This window comes from Leopardus geoffroyi, chromosome A1, assembly GCF_018350155.1.
Source record: "Leopardus geoffroyi isolate Oge1 chromosome A1, O.geoffroyi_Oge1_pat1.0, whole genome shotgun sequence".
Taxonomy (NCBI): Eukaryota; Metazoa; Chordata; class Mammalia; order Carnivora; family Felidae; genus Leopardus; species Leopardus geoffroyi.
In genome coordinates this window covers 207687929-207712557 of record NC_059326.1, presented here as the reverse complement: position 1 = coordinate 207712557, position 24629 = coordinate 207687929, and the positions used below count along the sequence as shown (strand labels likewise).

Sequence of the window (24629 nt, the reverse complement as noted above, 5' to 3'; positions counted from 1 at the left end):
ACCGTGACTACAGGTCCTTGAAATACTTATGCTCTTTAACATCCGATGCCTCACTGCGAAGAGTTGCACAACAAAAATGGTAGTAGGTAAATGATTCATTATTACCTAGGTTGTTCCAGAAAGTGCTCAATATAGCTTGACATATGGGTGCATAAGATTGGTTAAGGGAAACAAGAGAGGGAGGATGGAGGATAAAAGGCAAGATGAAGGCAAAGGCAACACAAAATTCATGCTAGGAGGACTGACCCATTGGCATGAGGTGGGTCACAAATTTGGGGATATTTTCTAGTGCACTAAGTAAGACAACTGAATTTAATGGTCACATGCATTTAAGAAATATTTACGTCGTTCACAAGAGAAACAAAATGATCCGTGAAACTGAGTTTAAAGAGTAATATCTCCCATGAGTTCTCATAAAGGAGACGCTGTATTATGTAACATCCTTTTAGTAAATAAAGCAGTGAGTTATATAACTTGGCAAAAACAAAACTTTACAGGAAGCCAATTTGCTACATGCTAGCTATACTGATCTCTGCTGCTATTGCTTCAGAGGAAATAATAAACTTTATATCTCTCAGCCAATCATTAATAAATGTAATTTCCTCAACTGACATTTTTATAACTAGTTTGTAGTGGTAAGCTTAAGAAGAAACCAAAGTTCAGCTATTCTGTTGAGATAAAATGTAGAAATGTTGTGTTAACATTCAGGCCAGCTGGAAATAGAAATAATATACTTTCATGAAAGTTGAAGACTCTGACAAAAGCGAATACTGAAAGTGAGGCTCTTTCTCCTCTGCCTGAAGAAGGGCTGAGAAAAAATTCTTGGGCTGGGTCAACACATTCCTCAAACAGAGGTTTGGGGTCTGCTGAAGTACATGGACAAATGGAGAATCAGAGCCATGAGGTTCTACTTCATAGAGCATGGCCATAGTTACTTAATTTTTTATTTTATTTATTTCTTAGTTTAGTGTGGAAAAATATATTAAATTATGCTGTTATGTTGTGTTGTGTTATATATAACTGCTTTACTTAGACAATCTCTGTGAAATTCTTTAGAGTAATATAACCTCCCAGTGTTTTCTCCAAGATAAACTGTTTGCAACATAAATATCTAGATAATGGATTTCATTTGCTCAGAGGATTAAACATAAGCCGGTTAATAGTTTAGTGTGGTGGGGAGTGTGGGTGGGAAGAGGTTTCACCAATTCTTTAAATAGTTAAATAGAAGGATCAATTCTTAAGACTATCCCTGATGTTTGAAGGTGTCATCCATAGAAAATTGAATGCTTCAACTTACCAAAGAATTAATTAGTGATTATAGATTGCTTAATTACCTCATGGAATAGCTTCTAATTAACAACAACAACAAAAAAAAACCACTTCTACTGCATTTATAAAATCAAAATAACTTGGAATCTATTTCAAGGTCAAACCACACTATATCTCATATCTCTTTAGGGATTTAAAAGTCATGCAAAGTCAATAAAGAACACAATATTTTAACTATTTTCTGAACTTTATCTACAAGAAGATAAATTTTAAAAAGTGGTTGCTGGGTGACTCACTATAGTTGCCATTTTCTTAGATAGAATATTGATCTGAAAAGCCCAGGCTTCCCATGTATGAATAAAGAAGGTTATACAGGTATTTTAGATGGAATGCCTACTAATCTAAAAATCTGGAGGTCAGGGCACCTGGGTGGCTCAGTTGGTTGTGTCTGAGTCTTGATTTCAGCTCAGGTTATGACCTCATGGTCATGAGATTGAGCCCTGGGTTGGGCTCTATGCTGGGTGTGGAACCTGCTTGAGATTCTCTCTCTCCCTCTGCACTCCCCCCCAACTTGCTATAAATAAATAAATAAATAAATAAATAAATAAATAAATAAATATCTGGAGTCAATAGTTGCCCTTGAAAATAGGATAAACTATACTTTGCATCCAGCCAGCAGGACTGTCCCATAGAGTTAATGAAGGTCTTTGAATAGTTCTGGTAAATCTAGTAGTAAATCTTCAGCAGATGCTTTATTTACTTGAGATTCTTTAAATTGGCTCTAGAATATACTGGACTATGATTAAGATCAGGGAACAAGTTTGGATCCATACAAGGACAGCTGAATTTAGAGATGAGAAGACAAGACAATTTGTGTCCATCTGGATGTAAACATCTTCCAAATTAATTCTTATTCAAGATTTTCTGACAGATCTATTTTTATTGAGTTTCAAATAATTATTATTTCAAATAAATATTATTTAAACATAATAAAACAAAAAGAATCTCTTCTGGCTTTAATTTCACATATAGACATGCAAATTTGGCCAACTTTTTCCCCGTTTTTGTCCTACCTGTGGGGCAAAATATTTGAAATTTCATAGATAAGTCAGCACATTTATGAATGGCTAGATTTCTGCAATCTAAAAGGAAAAGACTACAATTTTCCAGTTTCTGACTTCTTCCCTCTCATAAATGAGATGGTTTTGGTAGCTTCACTCATTCTTTAAAGACAATAAAATGGGATGAAGTGACAAAAATCTCTAATAACTAGTCCTATCAAAATGCCAACATGACTGTAACTCAAGTTAATCAAACTGGAATTGAGGTAAAAGATAACTTGACCTGAGGGAAAATTTTATAACACACAGGGAAAATGGAAAGCTATAAAGGGAAGTAGGAAAACAAATATGGAATAAAGGAAAACACTCTTTTTAGTTAGTTTGGGGAGAAGAATGATGGGGCTAAATGACACTGGCATTTATATCTTTATGATTACAATGCAGTGTGTTTCCCCTAGAAATAGGTACTAATGGGTTTATAAACTCAAGACTATAATCAAGATACAAAAAAGAAAGAATTTCTGGACCATAAGAACCGCTCACCTTGGTCTTATTTTCTGAGACCTCATGCACTTCCCTTTCATGAAGGCCCTTAAAGATTCTCCTGTGTTGGAAGTGGTGGTATGAAGCCACCTGATGGCAAGGGACAACCAGGGGCAGATGGAAGGGAACTAACAATTCTTGGGCACCTATTTGGTGCCAGTCTGTGCTACAGGCTCTACACAAGCAATCTTATTAAATCCTCAAAATAAACATGAAGCCCTGGAGAATTTAGCATTGCAGAGGTCAGAAAACTTTACACATTTAGAGAAGGACAGAGAGCTGAACTCATCCTGGGCTGGTGTGATGCCACACGTCATGCCTTTCCTCTATGTCACACTTCTTTCCAGGGATGACATAGGAGTGCATTTGAATGCTCACATCTCTTTCAGAAGAAGTTAACCGTTCATCTGAACCAACAGTTACATTTAATAAGAAAATTTTAAAGTCTTCTATTTGAAAATAAACATTCCTGAAACTAGACCACTTTCTTACACCATTCACGAGAATAAACTCAAAATGGATGAAGGACCTGAATGTGAGACAGGAAACCATCAAAACCCTAGAGGAGAAAGCAGGAAAACACCTCTCTGACCTCCGCTGCAGCAATTTCTTACTTGACACATCTACAAAGGCAAGGGAATTAAAAGCAAAAATGAAGGACCTCACGAAGATAAAAAGCTTCTGCACTGCAAAGGAAACAATCAACAAGACTAAAAGGCAACCGATGGAATGGGAAACGATTTTTGCAAATGACATATCAGACAAAGGGCTAGTATCCAAAATCTATAAAGAACTCACCAAACTCCACACCCAAAAAACAAATAATCCAGTGAAGAAATGGGCAGAACACATGAATGGACACTTTTCTAAAGAAGACATCCAGATGGCCAACAGGCACATGAAAAGATGCTCAACGTCACTCCTCATCACGGAAATACAAATCAAAACAACACTGAGATACCACCTCACGCCAGTCAGAGTGGCTAAAATGAATAAATCAGGAGACTATAGATGCTGACGAGGATGTGGAGAAACGGGAACCCTCTTGCACTGTTGGTGGGAATGCAAACTGGTGCAGCTGCTCTGGAAAACAGTGTGGAGGTTCCTCAAAAAATTAAAAATAGATCTACCCTATGACCCAGCAATAGCACTACTAGGAATTTACCCAAGGGATACAGGAGTGCTGATGCATCGAGGCACTCGTACCCCAATGTTTATAACAGCACTTTCAACAATAGCCAAATTATGGAAAGAGCCTAAAAGTCCATCAACTGATGAATGGATAAAGAAGATGTGGTTTATATATACAATGGGATACTACTTGGCAATGAGAAAGAATGAAATCTGGCCTTTTGTAGCAATGTGGATGGAACTGGAAAGTGTTGTGCTAAGTGAAATAAGTGAAATAAGTCATACAGAGAAAGACAGATACCATATGTTTTCACTCATATGTGGATCCTGAGAAACTCAACAGAAGACCAGGGCAGGGAGGAGAAGGGGGGAAAAAAAAGTTACAGAGAGGGAAGGAGGCAAACCATAAGAGACTCTTAAATACTGAGAATAAACTGAGGGTTGATGGGGGCTGGGGGAGAAGGGAAAGTTGGTCATGGGCATTGAGGAAGGCACCTGTTAGAATGAGCACTGGGTGTTGTATGGAAACCAATTTGACAATAAATTTCATATTAAAAAAATAAAAAAAATAAAAAGCTTATGATTATATGCATGTAAATAAAAATAAATTATTACCTTTAAAAATAAATAAATAAAAATTTTCATTGGACCTTATAGAATAGGGAAAAAAAAAGAAAATAAACATCCCTTACTTTTTGACTTATGAGCACTGGAGAATCATTTAAGGAAGTGGCCCAATTTACAAAGTCAGTCATATCAACCGTTTTGGCTCCTTTGAGAAGCTTCTCTTTCAGCTCATATGCATATTTTTGGGTTCCTCCTCTTATGAGTGAAATAACATCATCTATAAGGTTATCACTAGTGATGTTTACTGAGAAGAGAAAGAGGATATAAGTGAAACATTTATAGTTCTGTGACATTTGATCAACATTTATTGAACCTTTTCAAAAAGTATAGTCTAATATATTTATTGAATTTTACTTATATAATTTTTTCACCCAAAATCTCCAAGAGCAAGTTTTATTAGTAGCCAATTGTAGACTCCAGTTGTCTTAAAAAAAAAATGATGATTTAGATACATTGATGATTCCAAATTCATCACTTATGCCCATGCCTACATGGGAACTAAACGTGACTTTTGGGATGTACTAGAAATATTTTGTTTCCAGACTTACTTCATAATTACATTTTATATAACTTTGCTTCAAACTAATTTAATATTACAAAAAAAAAATCAGAGAGTGTAAAAAAAGAATCAGGTGAAAAACAAAATTTTTTTTCCATCCTAAATTCCTACTCATCTCTCCTTCAGTTTCTCTCTCCAGACTTTTAACACACTTTTGTGAATCTTATAGAGTTGTAAATTTTTTGAGCTGGAAGGAATTTCAAGAAGATTTTTGTTTATCTTTTTTCATTTTTATAGATGAGAAAACTGAGACTCAGAGAGGTGGAGTGACTACCCCAAGACTAGCCTGAGGGTCAAATATTGAAATAAGGACTTTCGATGGCAAGTTCAATTTTTTTTTTGCACTCATCAGTGGTTTCTTATCATGGCCACATGTTAGTGGTTGGTATGCTTTTAAAAACACTAGGCTTTTCTCTCTCTGCCTCCCCACTATCAGCTGCTTCTCTAAAGGGAAGTCTCAAGCATTTGTATGTCCAAAAATATTCTCAGGGATTTCTGATTAGAGTAAAAATTGAGCACTCTAGCACTATCTCATGCTTGTAAATCTGCTAAGTATTAACAACACAAGCAACATTTATACTAAAGATATTTATGTTTTTAAAAAAGTTATGCACTAGTTGAATGTTAAGGATGGGTTGGGATTACTTCCCCCTCACCCCCAGTTTTATTGAGATATAATTGACACACTGTAAAAGTTTAAGGTCTACTTAGAAAGAATGCTTTGCCATACACATATATCACAAAATGATTACCACCTGCATCACCTTGTACAGCTACAAACAATTTATCTTTTCCTGGGCTGAAAACTTTTAGTTTCTGCTCTCTTAGCAACTTTCCAGTATATCACACGGCACTGTTAGCTACAGTCATCAGGTTGTACATTACATCTCCAGTACTTACTTATCTTATAACTGGAAGTTTATACCTTTTGACTCATTGGATTAGGGGTTTGGAGCCAGGAGGAAGGCTGAATTAGGGAAATGGTTTCAGTCTTCTCCTCTGTTAATGGTCACATACAGTATGCCACTAGCCTATTCAGAAACTTTGCTAAAATTAGGGGTGGAAAGGAGATTTTTGCTGAACACGTTTTCTACCATTGGCCTTCTACCATTGCCAGGATAAATGTCCAAATCTACAAAGACTACAGTGTAAGTGCCTTTCCGAGAGCTGCACACTGTGTGGCCTGAGCAATGATGTTTCCAATGAATACATGTCCATGGGTACTTGTGTTCATACCACTGTAAAAATAAAAGTTTTAAATCACTCAAAGGTTTTGTTTGTTTGTTTGTTTGTTTGTTTAGTAAAGAGGATGGACAATAAAGCGAGTTCGTAGTGATGGGGCAGTGTTCATTGACAACACCTCCTCCTTTTTTTTAAACTAGTGAGGTAGGCCATACTTACCAGTTCCACCTTCACCCCTCTTTAAACAATCGTTTTTATTGATCTTTCCTGTGAGTTTAGCTCCAGCATTCAGAGAAGCATCCAAACTAAACCCGAGGCATCTCTGTACATCCCTTATTTCAACACCTGTTTAATGTATTTAGTTGAAAATCATTAAATAATGTCTAAATTATTTCAATAAATACATATCAATTGTACTATTTTGTAAGAAACATACTCGGATTCCTAGACATTATTACTGAACTCAAATGCAAGGTCATATCTGCTCTGCTTTGATGCATAGGGCACTCGTACCCCAATGTTTATAACAGCACTTTCAACAATAGCCAAATTATGGAAAGAGCCTAAAAGTCCATCAACTGATGAATGGATAATGTTAGAATCTAGTGGCCTCCTTTTGAATTTGCTCGTCAACTTACTAACAAAGGACATATAAATTTACTTCTTGTTTAAAAGAGACATCACTCAGAATAGGGCAGTTACAGTAAAGTCCTTTACTTCTAACATCATGGGAGACAGACTTTGATGTCTAACATATATTCAATGCTCATCATATACCCAAAATCTTTCCAAACATCAATTAATTTAATCCTCACATTAACCTTTCAAGGATAAATCAGTTTTGGAAGCTGACTCACTGGTGTGTGGATACTACAGTTACTAGGAAGAAAAATCCTAATATTTAATTCAAGTATATACTTTATTATCTATTTAGCAGAGAAAATGATTTTTTTATTACAAGGGTAAACTGCCTCAGTTCATTGACCATGTCAGTTTTCAGGCTTATTTATCATTTCAGAACACACACACACACACACACACACACACACACACACACACAAATGCTTTGTGAAAAAGGAAAGGGAGAAATGAAGTTAGTCCCAGGGTTTCATAGTAAAATATAGAAGTAGGGATATGGGGACATTTAAGCATTCATTTATTCAGCAAATATTTTTTTGTGTACCCACAACTAGTGAGAACTTGAGAAATATCGGGTGGATTTCCCTATGAAAGGAAGAGGGAGGATAAAAATGGAAGGCCATGCAAGGAATCCAGAATACTAGATTTCCAACTTTAACCTAGGAAGCATAAAGACTTTGATTCCAAAGATGGGTATGAAAATATCTAAGTGATCCCAATGAGCTTAGATTTTCTGCCTCAGCTGTGGGCCTTTTCTTGTCCAGACAGGGTCTGCACATCCCAAATCTAGGTGTAGGACGTGGTTTGGTCCTCAGGTATTGCCAATGAAGAAGCAAGAAGGATGACTTCCTTTTCAAAGGATTGACCTAATGATCCTTGTCTACTAAGGTCAGACGATAAGTAAATTTAAGTGGGTAGGTCTGAGTTACCCAAGATTAAAGATTTTAGCTCATGGAGCTTTTTCACCAAGGCAACTCTTAGCCTGAAGTGTTCCTTGTGTTTTGATCACCGTTGCTGAGCCTTTCTCTTCTGATTTTCAGGTCACTCAAGACACAGTCTTCTTGTGCCCCTTGCCCATGTGCTATTTATCAAAATAGCCTGCCGGACAGGACTCAGGAGGCTTCCTTACACTGTCTCACAGGGTATATAGCCCTATGAGGCAGTACAAGTCAAACAACTTCATATTCCATTTCTCCTGGCAGCACCTCTACCCGCTCAAGACTAGACTGAGGCATCAAGAGCAGTTAGTTCTGGCTATTCATAGTTGTTTCATCTCTAAAATGTTTACAAACCGTGAGGACAGTGTCCGGCTGTAAGCTCATAGCCATATCCAATTCTTCACTTGAAACAGACAGAGGCTAAGAGAAAGAGCCACGGAAACGTTTTTTTGGCAACACTTCCATCCCTAAGAGACACGCTGAAAACATTTGAGGGCAGAGAAAGGAGATATGCTGGCATCTATCTCCTCTGTAAGGAATATTACAACTAGCCACAATTTCTCATGAAATGAGTAATTAAAACTTATTAACACAGTCACTTTGCATGCACTTTATTCTTAAAAGGCTTAGATGAAACCTTTAGGCCAGTATGGTAATTATGTAGTACATAGGCCTTTCCTGAACCCATGGCAGACATTGATGATCAACCATGGCCTTCTTTCCCATAACTTCAAGCGTGGTCAGACATCTGCTCAATGTGAAGTCAATTCAACTACCACCATATGATTAAACTTGTCATTCTATGAGGTAAAACTAATTTTCCACCTTTGCTTTAAGACATTAGATTTACATCTTAAATATTACTTTCTTCCTCCTCCCTCAGAGAAAATTTAGAACACTATTTCCCTTCCAATGCTCAAGAGTCCTTTGGAAAAGTATTGACAAACATGTAATGGAACCCATTTATCGATTAAGAAATAGATGATGTGAATTATGTCTCTTGTACTTTTTCTACTTTTTAAGTAGTATTCCACTCAAAGCATCGTTGCCAACTGATCTTAAATTGCAGTATAATTTTGTGCATTTTGTAGTAGTGCTGCTGACCAAGTCATGATCAAGTCATCGTGTTTGAGGTCTAGAAGTCGATTCGCTATTTGCTGTTTTAACAGGATTTTGATGCCAAAGGGCAGAGAGAGAGAGTTCTCTCAAAGAAGCAGTGTATAGGAATTTATCTGAAAGCCTTTAATCATTGAAAGAGGTTAGCAACAGGAATAATGATTGGTTAAAACAGCTTTAGAGGTAAGAGCTCTGTTTCTAGGTGTACCTTTCTCTTCCATGGCTGCTTTATCCAAAACATATATTAGTTCATAGAGTCCTCCTAGAGATCCAGAGCTACTGTAGTGGGTTCCGTAGGTTTCCAAAAATGCAAAATATTCCCCCTTTGCATAGGTAGGTGGCAGAGCTTTTATGTCCTCCAAGAAAGTTGTTGTCAGCATGACATCCCGACTTCTCATCGTAAATCTTCCCAGATGAATTACTCCCTTCACATGCAGGAACACCTTTTCCTTTGTTGTAGGAAATAAATATGAGTTTAGTAGCCATTATTTCAAAGTTAAAAATCACAAAATTTAGAATTTCCCCAGGAAATAATTTGTGTTTGTTTGTTTTGTTTTGGTGACCATAGATATTTTAACCCAGTAGGGTGGCAAACTCAGAATGCCATTAGTCCCAACTGTTGATGAAAGGTGCAGCACGGGGGCTCTCAAACACTGCCGGTGGGAATGTAGAATGGTCTAATCCCCCTGGAGAACTGCTTAGCAGTTTCTTATAAAAGTAAACACACATTTACCCTATGGCCAGTAATTTCCCTTCTACATATTGACCTACGGTCAATGAGAAAATAGCCCACAAAAAGATCCATACAAGACTTTCATAGCAGCTTTAGTCAGAATAGCTTAAAACTGGAAACAACTCAAATGTCCACCAACAGAAGGTTGATAAACAAATTGTGGTGTGTTCACACAAAGGAATACCAGTTAGCAATAAAAAAGGAACAAACTACTGATACATGCAATAATATAAATAAATCTTAAAAATAGTACTCTGAATGAAAAAAGTCAAGCACAAAAGAGTATGTACTATGAGATTTCACTCATATGAAGTTCTAGAACAGGTGAAATCAAGCTACAGTCAGAGAAATCTGGAGTGCTTGCCTCTCAGGCAGTAAGGGAGTGGCTGAAAACGGGCATGAGGGAATTTTCTTGAGGTGGTGGAAACGTTCTATATCTTGTATCAGGAGGTGGTTACACAGATGGACAATCTCAAAACAGATGGACAATAGTCAAAACTCATGAAGCTATAGGCTTAAAGTATTTGTGTGTTATTGCTTATAAATTATACCTCATTAAGTTGATTTTAGAATGTTGGCAATGAAAGAAAAAGTAGACATTATGTATGCAGCCTAATCTTCTCATTTTGCAGACCAAGAAAGTCTGATCCAAAGGTATGAAGTTATTTGCCCCAAATCACAAAAATAGACTGTGCAGTGATTGGTCTTATAAATGTACGCTTCAGGTCTCCCTGCTCCTTCTACTATGTACTTTGAATTTTTTTAAGTTTATTTATTTATTCTGAGAGAGAGAGACAGAGACAGAGACAGAGACAGAGAGGGAGAGAATCTCAAGTAAGCTCCACGCTGTCAACATAGAGCCCAACACGGGGCTTGATATCATGAACGATGTTATCATGACCTGGGCAGAAATCAAGTTTCAGACGCTTCACTTACTGAGTCACTCAGACACCCCACTCAATTTTTGGTAATAATAAGGTGGACAATATTTTAAGACCTAAATAGGTGAACAGTTAATCATTCCCAGAGATGATGGCTTAAATTTCCAAGAGAAAACCATAGACTGTCCCAGCCAAAACTAAACTATAATTGACACCTATGGTTTTGTAGATGGTTCGTTTAAGGTTCTTCTAGAGTAGTGGTTAACACATGTTGATTGCATAGAACTTTAAAGCATATTATTAGTTTTTAAAAGTATAGCTTGGTATATATGAACATCACACCAAACTTTCTGTGTTCTGGAAGCACAGATGTTCACAGTGTATAACTTCACTCCATGTGATGGTCGGTGATTCAGTCTGTAACAAAAATCTTAAAGAAACTTATTCCATATACAATAAATCATATGAGTTCTCCTGATGACCTCCATCATAATTCTCAGTGGAGTCTCAAGGATGCACAAAAAATATTTGGATTCCTTTTCGTTGTTGCTAAATTAGGAGTATAACTTGTCAGAAAGACATTATATTCTTTGGCCCCACTTATTTTAGAGGTAGATATTAGATCATTTCCATCCAAACATAAAGTTGTTCCTTCTGTGTCAAAATCTCTTGGCCTCACTTGTCTAATGATTTGCTACCCATTTCTTTGTCCTCATTAAAAGCAAAATTCATTTAAAGAACTCTCTGTACTGGCTGTTTTCAATTCCTCTCTCCCCATTTTCTCTTGAATCTAATCCAGTCATTCAGCTCTCCTCACTACTTCAACAAAACTTCTCTTGTCAAGGTCACCAGTGACCTTCACAGTGATAAAGCTGGTAGCAGTTACTTCTGAGTCCCTCTTGTTTGACATATTAGCACATTTGGCACAGCTCATTACTCCTTTCTCCTTGATAGTTTCTTTTCTTATCTCCTAGGGCAGTTCTTCTCAAGCTGTAAAGTGCGAACACATCACCTGTAGAATCTTGTTAAAATGCAATTCTGATTCAGCAGGTCTGGCTTAGAGGCTGAGGTTCCAGCTTCCCAGTGGTGCTGATGTTGTTGACCCATGGACCACACTTTGAGTAGTGAGGTTCTAGGGCATTATACCTGCCACATCTTGCTGTCCTCTGCTGCTTCTTCCTCTTTCTATTGATGTTCCTTGAGTTTAGTGTTGGATCTTCTCTCTCTCTCTCTCTTTTTTTTTTTTTTTTTTTTTTTTACCAAATTTGTAGTCATTTATTTTGAGAGAGAGAGAAAATTCCAAGCAGGCTCCATGCTGTCAGTACAGAGCCCAACATGGAGCTTGATCTCACAAACCATAAGATCATGACCAGAGCCAAATCAAGAATGGGACACTTAACTGACAGAGCCACCCAGGTGTCCCATCTATCTCGTTTGGTAGCAACTTCATCTTTCCAGTTGCTCAGGTGAAAAACCTTAGAGTCATGCTTGACTCTACACTTGTGTCCATCATCACTCACCTGGATTCTTACAATAGCTTTCAACAAATCTTGCTTTTGCTCTTAACTCTCATATTTCTTATCATTTAAATTATATTAGAGTATGTCAATCTTCTATTAAAAAATAATTCTAGTGACCTCCCATACCACTCAGAGAAAAAGCTAAATTTCATGACCTGGTTCAGGGTAACCTTTCTAACTTATTCTCCTTCTGGTTCACTCTGGGCCAATGGACAGATATGCTCCCACCTTACAGGCTCGTCTCTAACAGTTCCTTTTGCCAGGTGCATCATCCCAAATATGACTATTTGGTTATTTCCTCTCCTTCAAATCTTCACTCAGATTTCCTTGAGCTTTCTTTTTACTACTGCCATTTTCCCAGCACTCCTGATTTCCCTTTTGTTACTCTACTTTTCACTTTATTCCATAGCACTTAACACTTTCTAAATACTATGTGGTTTGCTATTTTGTGCTTACGTTTATTTTATCTATCTCTCTGTGATGAACTTTCAGTTCCATGAGGACCGGAATCTTTTCTAGTTTGGTTCACAAATGTATCCTAAGTACCTGGAACAGTGCCTGGCCACATAGGAAATCCACATTACATATTTTCTGCATGACTTAAAGGATTTTCCAACTGCATACTTTGGATGGGTATGCATGTTAATATAGAGACAATGTACAGACCCATACAAAACAATTATAATGATTGAGCAAAGTACTAAGAGTGAATTATTATTATTTTTTAAAGGAGGAGAGGGTATCTAAATAAGTGACTGTGTTATCAGAAAAGGAAGAAGGAACATTTTACCAGCATCATACTGATTACAGAAAGTATATTCTATATTTATTTCAAAGGGGATGAAACAAAATTCTAAATTGGGATTAAATATTAAAAAACAAACACGTTTGCAAAGCTTCAAACTAAAGGTGTGATTACAAAGGAAGCAGACAAGCTTCATATGCTACGTGTATAATTTCATGGCATCATTACTTTAGAGACACTTTATAGTAAGTACATAGCCATCAGTGTAAGGCATTGCAGTAAATTACCAACATTCCTCAGTATGATTCTTCATTGTAATTCTGAAGATAGCATAAATTGAACAGTCTATTACCACAATCTCAGTCCAAAGGTATGCTCTGAATTCTAAATACGCTTGTTCTCTGTTCGTCACCACCAAACATCTCACCCCCTTATACTACTGCAGATCCTGTCAAGTTCTTCTCCAGTCTGCATTCTTCTTCCTGACCTTCTAGCTACATATTTGAGGATTTGTTGACTATTATTACCTCTCTCTCTTTCCAATGAGCTGTATGTGCTCCAAACACTTAAAAGAAACAGTTTTGGGGGAGTGCCTGCATGGCTTCATCTGTTAAGCACTGACTCTCGGTTTGGGTTCAAGTCATGATCTCATGGTTTGTGAGTTTGAGCCCTACATCAGTGTCAGTGTGGAGCCTGCCTGGGATTCTCTCTCTCTCTCTCTCTCTCTCTCTCTTTCTCTCTGTCCCTTCCCTCCTCACTCTCTCTCTCTCTCAAAATAAAAATAAACTTTACAAATAAAGAAAAAAAATTTTAAAAACCCATATCTTAAAAAATAAATAAATAAAAGAGGGGGATGCCTGGGTGGCTCAGTTGGCTGGGCGTCCGACTTCGGCTCAGGTGGTGATCTCGCGGTTCCTGAGTTCGAGCCCTGCATCGGGGTCTATGCTGACAGCTCTGGGGCTGGAACCTGCTACAGAATCTTTGTCTCCCTCTCTCTCTGTCCGTCCTCCACTCATGCTCTGTCTCTCTCACTCTCAAGAATAAATAAACATTAAAAAAAATTAAAAAACATGAAGAAGGGGTTTGGTTATTTTGAAAAATATCCCATCATATTCTCTGTTTAAGTGTTTGAACTTACCTTCTTTGAAGAATGTGTCAAAAACAGTTGGTAAGTTTCATTTTTGGAATACCCAAATCGAAATTTAGCCTCAGCATTTGTAAGACCTAGGGGTGCTTTATTGTCAGAAGTTTCTTGAAGTTTACTTTTGGACTGTTCAATTGCTTCTGTAGGTGTGAATTTTAAATTTATATCTGCGTTAAAATTCGATGTCCTCTCTTGGACAATTTGTTTGAATGCTTGCATCTGTTCTTCATAATATTCAGTTCTGAAGTTTTTATCGGCTTTGGTCTAAAAGAGAATCACGAGATGTTAAAAACAACATACAGAAAACCACCCTAAATAAGCATGGAATAAAATAAAAATCAAGCAATGATTTGAAAGGTATTTGAGCAAAGGAGTTAAGAGTGAAGCACTGAAGCGACATGGCTGGACTCCAGTATGGGCTCCATGACTCTTGAGAACAGGACACAGTAACTTCTCTTGTGTGTCAGATTCCTTCCGCGAAATAGAGAGACTCACCAGAGGGAGCCCAAAGGGTGTTATGAGATAATACAATGAGACACCGCATAAGAAGGGCTGAGAACGCAGCGAAACTTTCAGATGTTAAATATGTTAATAATTACAGAACAATTTGTGTAACAGATGTGTAATATACTTTCATTTGTGTAAAAAAAAAAAGAAAGGAAGAAAGAAATGATAAAGCTAATCCTGACCACGAAGGCTTCTGGGCCAGCTCGGTTTTGAATAGTTTCTGCATGTTGATTAATTTAAGCAGGAAGGTTAAGTTCTGCATTGTCTCTTAACCTTTACACTTCTACTGTCTGTTAAAAAGTAAGTAAGTAAGTAAATAAATAAATAAATAAGGCAAAACAAGCAAGCAAAAAAAGGCTTTAACGTGCATAGGAAATTACTGGAAAAATAGACAAAGCAGAGAGTGCCCTTGAGAAGGGGAACTGTGGAATGGAAATCTGGAAATCTTGAGTGGCAGCAGGCTTATATTTCCTTGAATAATCTTTTGTGATGTTCAGACTTTTTCACATTTTTTTATACCATATTCATTTTTTTTTTGCATGGAAAAAAAATACCCTCAACTGAACAACCTAGTTAAAAATTAAAACTTTCAATTAAAAAATTCTTAGCCAACTTGGCAATTGTCAGATATGAGTGGGAGGGTTGCTAGTCTCAGTGATTAACCTCTTTTTCCAGAGGTCCTCTGCGATAGGCTGTCGCTCCAGTGTGAGAAAGAGACGCCCATGTCTTCAGTCAGTGGCTGTGACCAGATTCCCTAGCATATACTGGGGGACTGTTCCGCACAGGGAATGCTATCGTTTGAAACTTTATGTTTCCTAGCATTTGTTAAAATCCCAGTGCCCGATGTGATGGTAGGAGGTGTGGCCTTTGGGAGAGGCTTTCACAAATGAGATTACTGCTCTCATACCCGTGACCCCAAAGAGCTCCCCAGCCCCTTCCAGGATGTGAGGATGTGAAAAGTTTGTAGCCTAATAGAGGACCTTAACTCAACCAGATTAGCACTCTGATCTTGGACTTCCAGAACTTCTGATATTCTCATCTCCAGAACTGTGAGAAATAAATTTCTGCTTTTTCTAAGCTACTCTGTTTGTGGTATTTTGTCCTACCGACGTGAATGGACTCAGACGGGGAAACTAAAGTTACCATCTAATGGAAACGACTAAAATGTGTACAGTTTTCATTAAATCAAGGCATCCTGGGGAAAGTGCTCAATATAAAGGGGGAATGTAACTTAACCATGTCACTTTCCTGCTTAAAAATTTTCAGTCTTCCCACTGCCTTTAAGAGGTAGTCTAAACTAGACTTATTCCAAGTTAATTTCTCCCTGAGGGTACTCCAGCCCTTTAGACACTTTTCTATTTCCACAGCCTATGCTTCCTGCTACCAAAGGGCCCTTTTACTACCAAAGGGCTGCTTTTACTTTCTGGAATGTTCTCTGACATCTTTTCCCCCTCCCCCCATCCTCCCATAAACCAAACACATACACGTTCTCTCACATACACACGCTATACAGCTTGACCTGGTTAATTCCCACTCCTATTTCAAATCTTAGCTTAAACATCACTTCTTCAGTGGGGAGGGGTCTTTCCTAATCTCACAGACTAGCAAATCCATTTTCTATAAGCTGTCATGTCTTTTAAAGTAAAACACAATGAAAGACCTTTTCTTTTATGATTGCTTATTTAATAGACTTTCAGATGGTAAGTTCCAAAAAGTCTGGAAACATGTCTATCTTATCCACACACCACTATCGCCTCGTGAATTGGTAAAGTGTCCGTCACGTAGTAGATACTAACAAAAATGTATTAAATTTAATATGCAGGTCCAATGTTGCTAACCATAATAGTGAATATTTATTGAGTGCTTACTCCATGCCAGAGGCTGTTAAAAGTGGTTTATGTAGGATTAGACATTTAATTTCTTATCTTTAAGATAATTTCTGTAATCTTCCCCATTTTACCAATGAGAAAACGCAGGTTAAATTTGTCCAGGGGCGCCTGGGTGGCTCAGTCGGTTAAGCATCTGACTTTAGCTCAAGTCACGATCTCACAGTCTGTGAATTTGAGCCCCGTGTCAGGCTCTGTGCTGACAGCTCAGAGCCTGGAGCCTGCTTCAGATTCTGTGTCTCCCTCTCTCCCTGCCGCTCCCCTGCTCATCCTCTGTCTCTCTCTGTCTCAAAAATAAATAAAAACATTAAAAAAAAGAAAGAAATTTGTCCAAGGTCACACAGCTAGGAAGTGGTCCATCTAGCATTGAAACCCAGAAAGTCTGATTCCAGGGCCGAGCTGTTAATTCTTATGCTACACTGCCAAAGAGGGCTTGACAAATTCTGACTAGTAAAATAAAGATTCACGGAAAAGGTTGCCTTGAACTTAGCCTTTGAAACATGAATAGAATTTTTGTTGCTTTGAGATCTAAGGCTAGTGGAAGTATTGTTGGGTGAGCTGGGGAGACCCCGGGCCCTAGGGCCTTGACCCAGCCCATCTGGAGGGAGTCAGGGAAGGTGACTTGTTGGTCTTGACCTGAGAAAGAATTTGAGGACAGACACTCAACACAGTGGATGAGTGACATAAATGGAAAAGTTTATTAAAGTAAAAGATACATTCTTTATATAGGTGATTAGGTGAGAGAGAGAGAGAGAGAGAGAGAGAGAGAGAGAGAGAGAGAGGTGTACCCTGGGGGTTGGGTTTCTATCTTTTATTGATGGTTATTAACTAAGGGGCAGAATATGGCCAGAAGCAGGGCCTTGTGCTTTTTCTCCCTAATTTGGTCAGGAGTTTCCTGTCATGGCACCTGCCATTTTAGGCCTGTCTGGTTTTATCCAGCTCCATCTGGAGCACTGCCAGGATAGGCCTCTGACCTTCCTGATAGTAGGCCATAACTTCCTTGTTGTTGATCTTTATCCTCTTAAAACTTGACAATCTCTTCTAACAGAAGCAACTGAAGACAATTCTACTCAGTCTTCAATGCTGGGAAGTGGCAAAGCCGAGCAAAATGGCACCAGGAAACTACTCCCTAACTCTCCTGGAAGACTGAGCTCTTCTTAGCTACTGTGTTCTAATTGGCTGCAAGATAGGAGTGGTGTAATCTGTAGGCACCCACACTTATTCCTGACATGGCTAGAAAGAAACTGGCACTGGCAGAGATCAGCTTAGCAGTGTGGAGGATTGCTTGTAGGTGTAAGAGAATATTAGCCAGGGTGTTAGGGTGCTGTTGAGCAATCCTGTCTCACTATGCCAGGATGATAGTAGTGAGTCTGAAACAGTGAAGGTGAGGTCACTCTAGAAAGCACAGAGACAAAAGCTGGGTTGAAAAAGGCAAAGAAAGGGGCGCCTGGGTGGCGCAGTCGGTTAAGCGTCCGACTTCAGCCAGGTCACGATCTCGCGGTCCGTGAGTTCGAGCCCCGCGTCGGGCTCTGGGCTGATGGCTCGGAGCCTGGGGCCTGTTTCCGATTCTGTGTCTCCCTCTCTCTCTGCCCCTCCCCCGTTCATGCTCTGTCTCTCTCTGTCCCAAAAATAAATAAACGTTGAAAAAAAAAAAATTAAAAAAAAAAAAAAAAAAAAAGAAAAAGGCAAAGAAAATATCCATTCATCCAAAAAGAAGTCTGAACTCAATGCCAGGCATTCAGAGATGGACCAATATTGGGACTCATCTTGAAGAAAGAGCAAAAATCTTTAAAGAGAGGCCAAGAGGCAAGATTATAGAAAGCAGGATGATGCAAGGATAGAAGCAAGGTTCTTTCTTTCTTATTTAATGTTTATTTATTTCTTTTGAGAGAGAGAGCATGCATGCAAGTGGGGGAGAGGCAGCAGAGAGAGAAAAATCCCAAGCAGACTCTGTGCTGTCAGCACAGAGCCCAGGGCGGGGCTTGTTCTCACAAACTAGAAGTTCATGACCCGAGCTGAAATCAAGAGTTGGACACTTAACTGACTGAGCCACCCAGGTGCCCCGCAAGTTTCTTTATGAAAACCAAAATAAACAGATGTGGAGAAGCTGAAATTACAAAGAGGGTCAAAGGGTGTTCCAGAAGGCCATGCACATTATAAAGGTCAGTTAAAGCTCTCCTATATAAAGGTTTATCCAACTGATACTTCTTGAAAAGAAAGAAACGTTACTTCTGGCACTGGGAGTGGAGGAGATAGAATACAACCAATAAATATTTCAGAGTTCAAATTGAAAGGGAGAGGTGGGAGAGTGACTGGAAATAGAAGGTAGAGAGATAAAACTGTTAGAGGCCACTGAGACTTTGTGCAGATAGATAATAAAACCATCTATTATCTATTATTGTTACTAATGCCATCTCTCACTAATTGAGAGAAGGACCTAGAAAGAAGAGACTGACTGCAATCTCAGGAGCCGCCCTCAGCCTAATTGTTTGGTACTAAATTTGGGGGTAATTTGAAATTTAGCCAGTATCTTCGAGAGATCATTTTCCCTGCCTGTGTCTTAAATATTAGCTGTGCTCTAAGACCTCATTCCTATGTTCTTTGTTCTCTCATTGTATGCTTCCTGGAGGATCTCAAGCACTCTCAAGCTTTTAATGATCATCTGTATGCTGATGACTCCTAAATTTCTGCCTCCAATTCAGATTGTTCTGTCTCCGCTCACATTTGTATAATCTACTCTTTGCAGGACAACTTCACCTAGATGTCACACAGAACCTCACACTCAAAATTATCAACACTCAAATCATTATCTTGTTCTTGGAATTGACTTTGACTCTTTTTTTGGCGGACTCCCCCTTCCCTGACTTCCCACAGCTTTTTTGGTGGCCTATCATCATCCAGTGGGGGGGGGGGGGTCACTTTTGTCTGTCTGTCTCCATACCTTACATCCATGGTGAGTTTATTTGTTATGTAAGATCAACTGGAAGGAAAATAGATGCCAAAGAACTGGGTCTCCATGGGGCCCAAGAGTAGGTCTGTGGTCTAAACAAATGTGAGAGCAGAGAGACTGGTCAGTTGCAGTGAGGCAAAGAGTTAAATGTTCAATTTCCTGATGTTCAGATTTTTCAGAGACAGCACTGTTTTGGTGAACACAGGTTAAGGATGGGGCTCCAGATGTGAGTAGCTGTCGTAGAATAGATACAGGATGTTAAGAGGCAACAAGAAGTTATTGGCAGCCACAGGATATAAGTCACCCAGGGTTTTGGCAGGATTTGGGCAGGAAAAGATGATTATAATCCAAGTGTATTTTACAATTCTTTGTTGATCTCATAAATCTTACATACTTATGGTGATCCAGTTTAAAGAAAATTGTAATGAAAACCTGAAACCTGATTTACAAATCATGACTTTCAACAACAAAAGTGGAGAGGACCAGAGGAAAACAAGTGAAAAGGAACTGATTTGTGCATGTAACCATCACTGCTTTTTCCCCATAATTGCGGGCTTCAGTGGTTCTTAGCCATTACTTCTGACTTACAAAGTAGCCAATAAACCTTGACATGTAATGTGACTGTTAATTACACACTTAATTGTAGCTAAGCCTTTTACTAATTATATTCTTAAGAAAGAATAATACAAATATTTGTTTGCTATGTGCCACTAATTTCCTGAGTGTTTTAGATTCATTTATCTTTACAAGGTAGGTATCATTATTTCTATTCTAAAGAGAGTAAACTGAGGCATGATGAGGATAAATAATATGCCTGAGATCTCACCACTGCTTAGGGGCAGAATTGGGATTCCAATCTATGCAGTGTGTTCTAGAACCAGAGCCACATTTGAGATAAGAGGCACTGAGAGAGTGTGAAGGTATCAGGGAAAGATGACTTTATTAAGAAATATTCTTCATATCATGATAGGCCAGTAAAGTTCTTTCAAAAAAAATAAAAGACACTGAATTATTGTCAATGAGTAATAAAATAAGATTTAAACAAATGAATTCATCCAATAAAAATTTGTTGAGCATATTCCATATACATATATTGAGTTGGGTATTAGTATAATAGGATATAAAGAAGTATAAAATGAATTCTTTGCCTTCAGATGGGAGATATATATATATATACACCACACACACACACACACACAGATATATATATATATATATATATATATACACACACACACACACATATATATACACAATGGAATATTACTTGGAAATCAAAAAGAATGAATCTTGCCATTTGCAACAATGTGATGGAATTAGAACGTATTATGCTAAGTGAAATAAGCCATTCAGAGAAAGACAAACATATGATTTCACTCATATGTGGAATTTAAGACACAAAACAGATAAACATAGGGGAAGAGAGGCAAAAATAAAATAAAAACAGAGAGGGAGGCAAACCACAAGAGACTCTTCAATACTGAGAACAAACTAAGGGCTGCTAGATGGACATTGAGTTGGGGGATGGCTAATTGGGTGATGGGCATTAAGGAAGGCACTTGTTGGGATGAGCACTGGGTGTTATATGCAAGTGGTGAATCACTAAATTATTCTCTGAAACCATTATTATACTATATGTTAACTAACTTGAATTTAAATAAAATAAAATGAAACAAAACAAAATAAAATAAAAATGCATTCTTTGCCTTCAATTACTGTAATAATATGCATGAAAAAAAGAGGTAAAATATTACATTGAATATTAGAAAGTGCAAAAAGAAATTCTAAGAAGTCAAAATAGAGATTTCCACTTAGGTTTTTTTCTGTATGGCAGAAACAAATTTGGCTATTTCCCAAGCCTACAACAGATTAGAGTGGGGGGAGCACCAGCAGTTGTAGCACCAAGAAGGTGATTTGGGGACGTTAGCAAACTCCCAGCCAACTTATCCTATCAGTTGACACCAACTAAAAATCCAGGTCCACATCCAATGTGTTTGGTTATGGGACGCTACTCCCAACTCCCCTGGGGGTGTAAGTAATATACAGGGTAAGCAACACATCTCCTCTGTAAAATCCAAACTACTCTGAGTGCAGAAGTCCCTCTGTTTCCAGGGTTGCAAATAAGAGAAAACACTGTATTTGCTTTCCGAATGTGGCTTCAGGGTCAATCCCACGCAACGCCCCAGCCCTTACCATCTTGTGTCACTTGCAGCCATTCCTACCTATAGAGGAGCCAAGAGGCTGGTCACAGTGACGACAGGAAAACTGTGACGCAGATGAGAAACAAAATTAAGACAACAAGCCCTTCTTCCATCAGCAATGACAAAGGTCACCTTATCTTTGGTATGTTCTTTTTTTTAAGAAAGTGGAACATTTGTAATACTCTTTAGAAAGATCGTCTTCCCCTCAAAAAATGTGTGCTTAAAGAGGGTAAATCTGGCATCGACGGGGAAAGATCAATAATCCAACATGTTCCCTGAAATTTGGGGGAAAATCAATTCCATTCTGGACTTACAGGTACAAAAATATAGGGTGATGTGGTTGCATATGGAAAAAAATGCCCTCCAAATAGTTCAGACTTTAAACTCTTTAGTATTTATGGGAAAGCATGATCACTTCAGGTTACAATGGGTAGGTATTGTTTTAAACATTGTTAAAAATAATAGAAATATCAACTGTATTCATTTAAAAGTGTATGTGTTTTTGAAACCATTGTAACAATAGTAATAAAGGACTCTGTGAAAACTGAATAAAACAAACTTTATGGGTCACCCATGAGACCATTTAAGAAAACAAATTGTTGTAGCTTCTGGTTCAGAATAAGCCAATTATTGTTCTTTATTATATCTTGCTTAGATCAAGTCTCTCTAAAGGTGATAAATACTAACCTTTTATTTATTTAAAAATTTTTTTAAATGTTTATTTATTTTTGACAGAGAGAGAGAGAAAGAGAAAGAGAGAGCGAACGAGCATGGGCAGGGGAGGGGCAGAGAGAGAGGGAGACACAGAATCCAGAAGCAGGCTCCAGGCTCTGAGCTGTCAGCACAGAGCCCGACGTGGGGCTTGAACTCACAGACTGCGAGATCATGACCTGAGCCGAAGTTGGACGCTCAACCGACTGAGCCACCCAGGTGCCCCAGATAAATACTAATCTTTTAAATGGACAGGTCCAGTTTGTGATGGTTCTAGAGAATTTAGGTGACTTTTAGGAAGATGATTACGTTTGGGGTGGCATTGTGTAGAGTAAAAGTCATTTCAAGAAATAGCTTTACAGGAGCTAGAGAGGTGTGAGGTTAGTGAAAAGAGCCATTCACATTAGTCAAGCAGGCTTTACCAAGGGGAATATAAAGATGGGTTTTCACTGGTAGGCTAGCAAACAATGGTCTTGAATAGCATGCAAGCAGTGTACCCAGTACTTAAATCAGCATTAATTTAATTTTTAGTTTTATCAGGATCTTAGATGGTTCTCTTTATGGGGTCTAGGTATTTGCCAAAACTCTATTGCTATGTGCACATTACTGAGGATTGGCTGTAGACCACCGTGTGTTTTCAAAAGAGATTGAAGCCACACTCCTTTTTCTTTAAGTCAGTCTTATATTCACATCAAATTCTTATTCCACTGGACTTTTCAAATTATTTAGTGTTAAACTTATTGAAGTGGCTTTTCAGCTAAAAGTTGGGCAATGTGGTCGCTTCTGAGACTTACTTCATAGGCCAGAGAAGCCACGTTCCAGGGCCTGCGGTAGTAGACCAAGGTATTTCCATCCCGAACCCGGTCGCAGAATCCATTGTAGAACTCATTGTCAAAAGGTGTGCTTAGGGGATCCATCCCTAAGATGTTGATGCTGAGAATGAACAGAGTAGCATTAGGTATGGCGATACCAGGAGCTAATGCAAGGCAGTCCTCTGTAGCTGGGGAAAGAGAGAGCTTTGGCTCAGCCCCCCCGCTGCCCCCAACATATGTGTGATATAATCAGGAACAGAAGCAAGAGCCTGCTCACTTCTGCTTTACATCTCTGGCAGGAAGCACACCTTAGGAAGACCTTATAAACTTCCAGGCAACCTCGGCACTGTGGAGACTACAATGAAAGATATGCAGTAAGTAGGGAGCAAGGGACCATCTGGCTCCTAGAGTCTTAACCCCAGTGTTGTAACTCTCAGCTAACTTCCCTTAGTGAACTAAGAGCCAACTCTGTAATACCACCTATTTAAATTATTTGAGAACAGAGCATCTCAGGGGGGCAGTATAACATATGCATGTAATTTTTAATCTACGAGTCAACATTGGGGCTCTTTCTTTCCCCATGCTCTTTAAACTTAAGCTTTTTCCTCCATCTGCCTCACTGCTTGTCAAGAACCTCATTCCCTCCAGGCTTATATCATCTCTATTATATTTTCCAAAGGGAAACACAAAAATTTCAGCATCCTGACAAGGCATTCTCAAAAGTTCTACTTTTTCCTCCCAGCAAAATATTTTTATTTGGAAAGGTTCAATTCAGAAATAGAAACCTTATTTAACTTAAAAGAAGTTAACTTAGAGTTGTAGGGCTCAAAGCAACGTATGAACAAGAAGCATTCTCTGAGAAGAACACTTCTGTTTATTGGAGGAACAGTCATTGCTATCTAGACTGCCTCTGGAATATGGGGTTCTAGACCAAGGAGGCCAAGACGGAGGTTTGATCTGCATAGTTGTAACTGAGTTTGACACAAAAGCAGAAATTCTTCCATTTCTCTAGACCACGACCCAAACTTTTGGGATTCGCTCTCTCTCGCTCTCTGCCCCTACCCCGCTTGTGTGTGATTTCTCAAAATAAGTAAATAAACTTTAAAACAAAAGAATCCAAAGACGAATACACATGTGCCAAATGAGCAGCACAGGTAAGTGCTACACAGGTTCCCGACAGGAAGAAACCCCATTTCAGGGTCATAAATAGAGTTTTAGAAGAAGTAGGATTTGACTTGGGTTTTCAAGGATGGGGACGCAAGGGCAGGAGGAATGGTGTGCATAAAAGCATGGAGGTGGAAAGGTGTATGGCATGATTTCACGTAGAAGTGTCCAGATTTTCTGCTTGTTTACTCTATAAAAGATGATGTCCAACTCAGCCTGCCTGCACAATTTTAGCTTGATATATAAAATTTTTCATCTTGGGGTGCCTAGGTGTCTCAGTCGGTTGAACATCCGACTTCGGCTCAGGTCA

At 38.5% G+C, this 24629-nt stretch overlaps 1 protein-coding gene across 1 annotated transcript in view; it reads right to left on the bottom strand.

Annotated features, from left to right (window-relative positions):
• C9 (complement C9) overlaps window positions 1-24629 on the bottom strand; it is a 54274-nt gene that overhangs the window by 7158 nt on the left and 22487 nt on the right. The window contains exons 5-9 of the mRNA XM_045439723.1: window positions 23138-23276; window positions 14083-14352; window positions 9274-9514; window positions 6592-6717; window positions 4697-4875 (exon numbers count right to left, since the gene is read on the bottom strand). Of these exons, the coding sequence (XP_045295679.1) occupies window positions 4697-4875; window positions 6592-6717; window positions 9274-9514; window positions 14083-14352; window positions 23138-23276 (955 nt within the window). The remainder of the gene's footprint in view (window positions 1-4696; window positions 4876-6591; window positions 6718-9273; window positions 9515-14082; window positions 14353-23137; window positions 23277-24629) is intronic.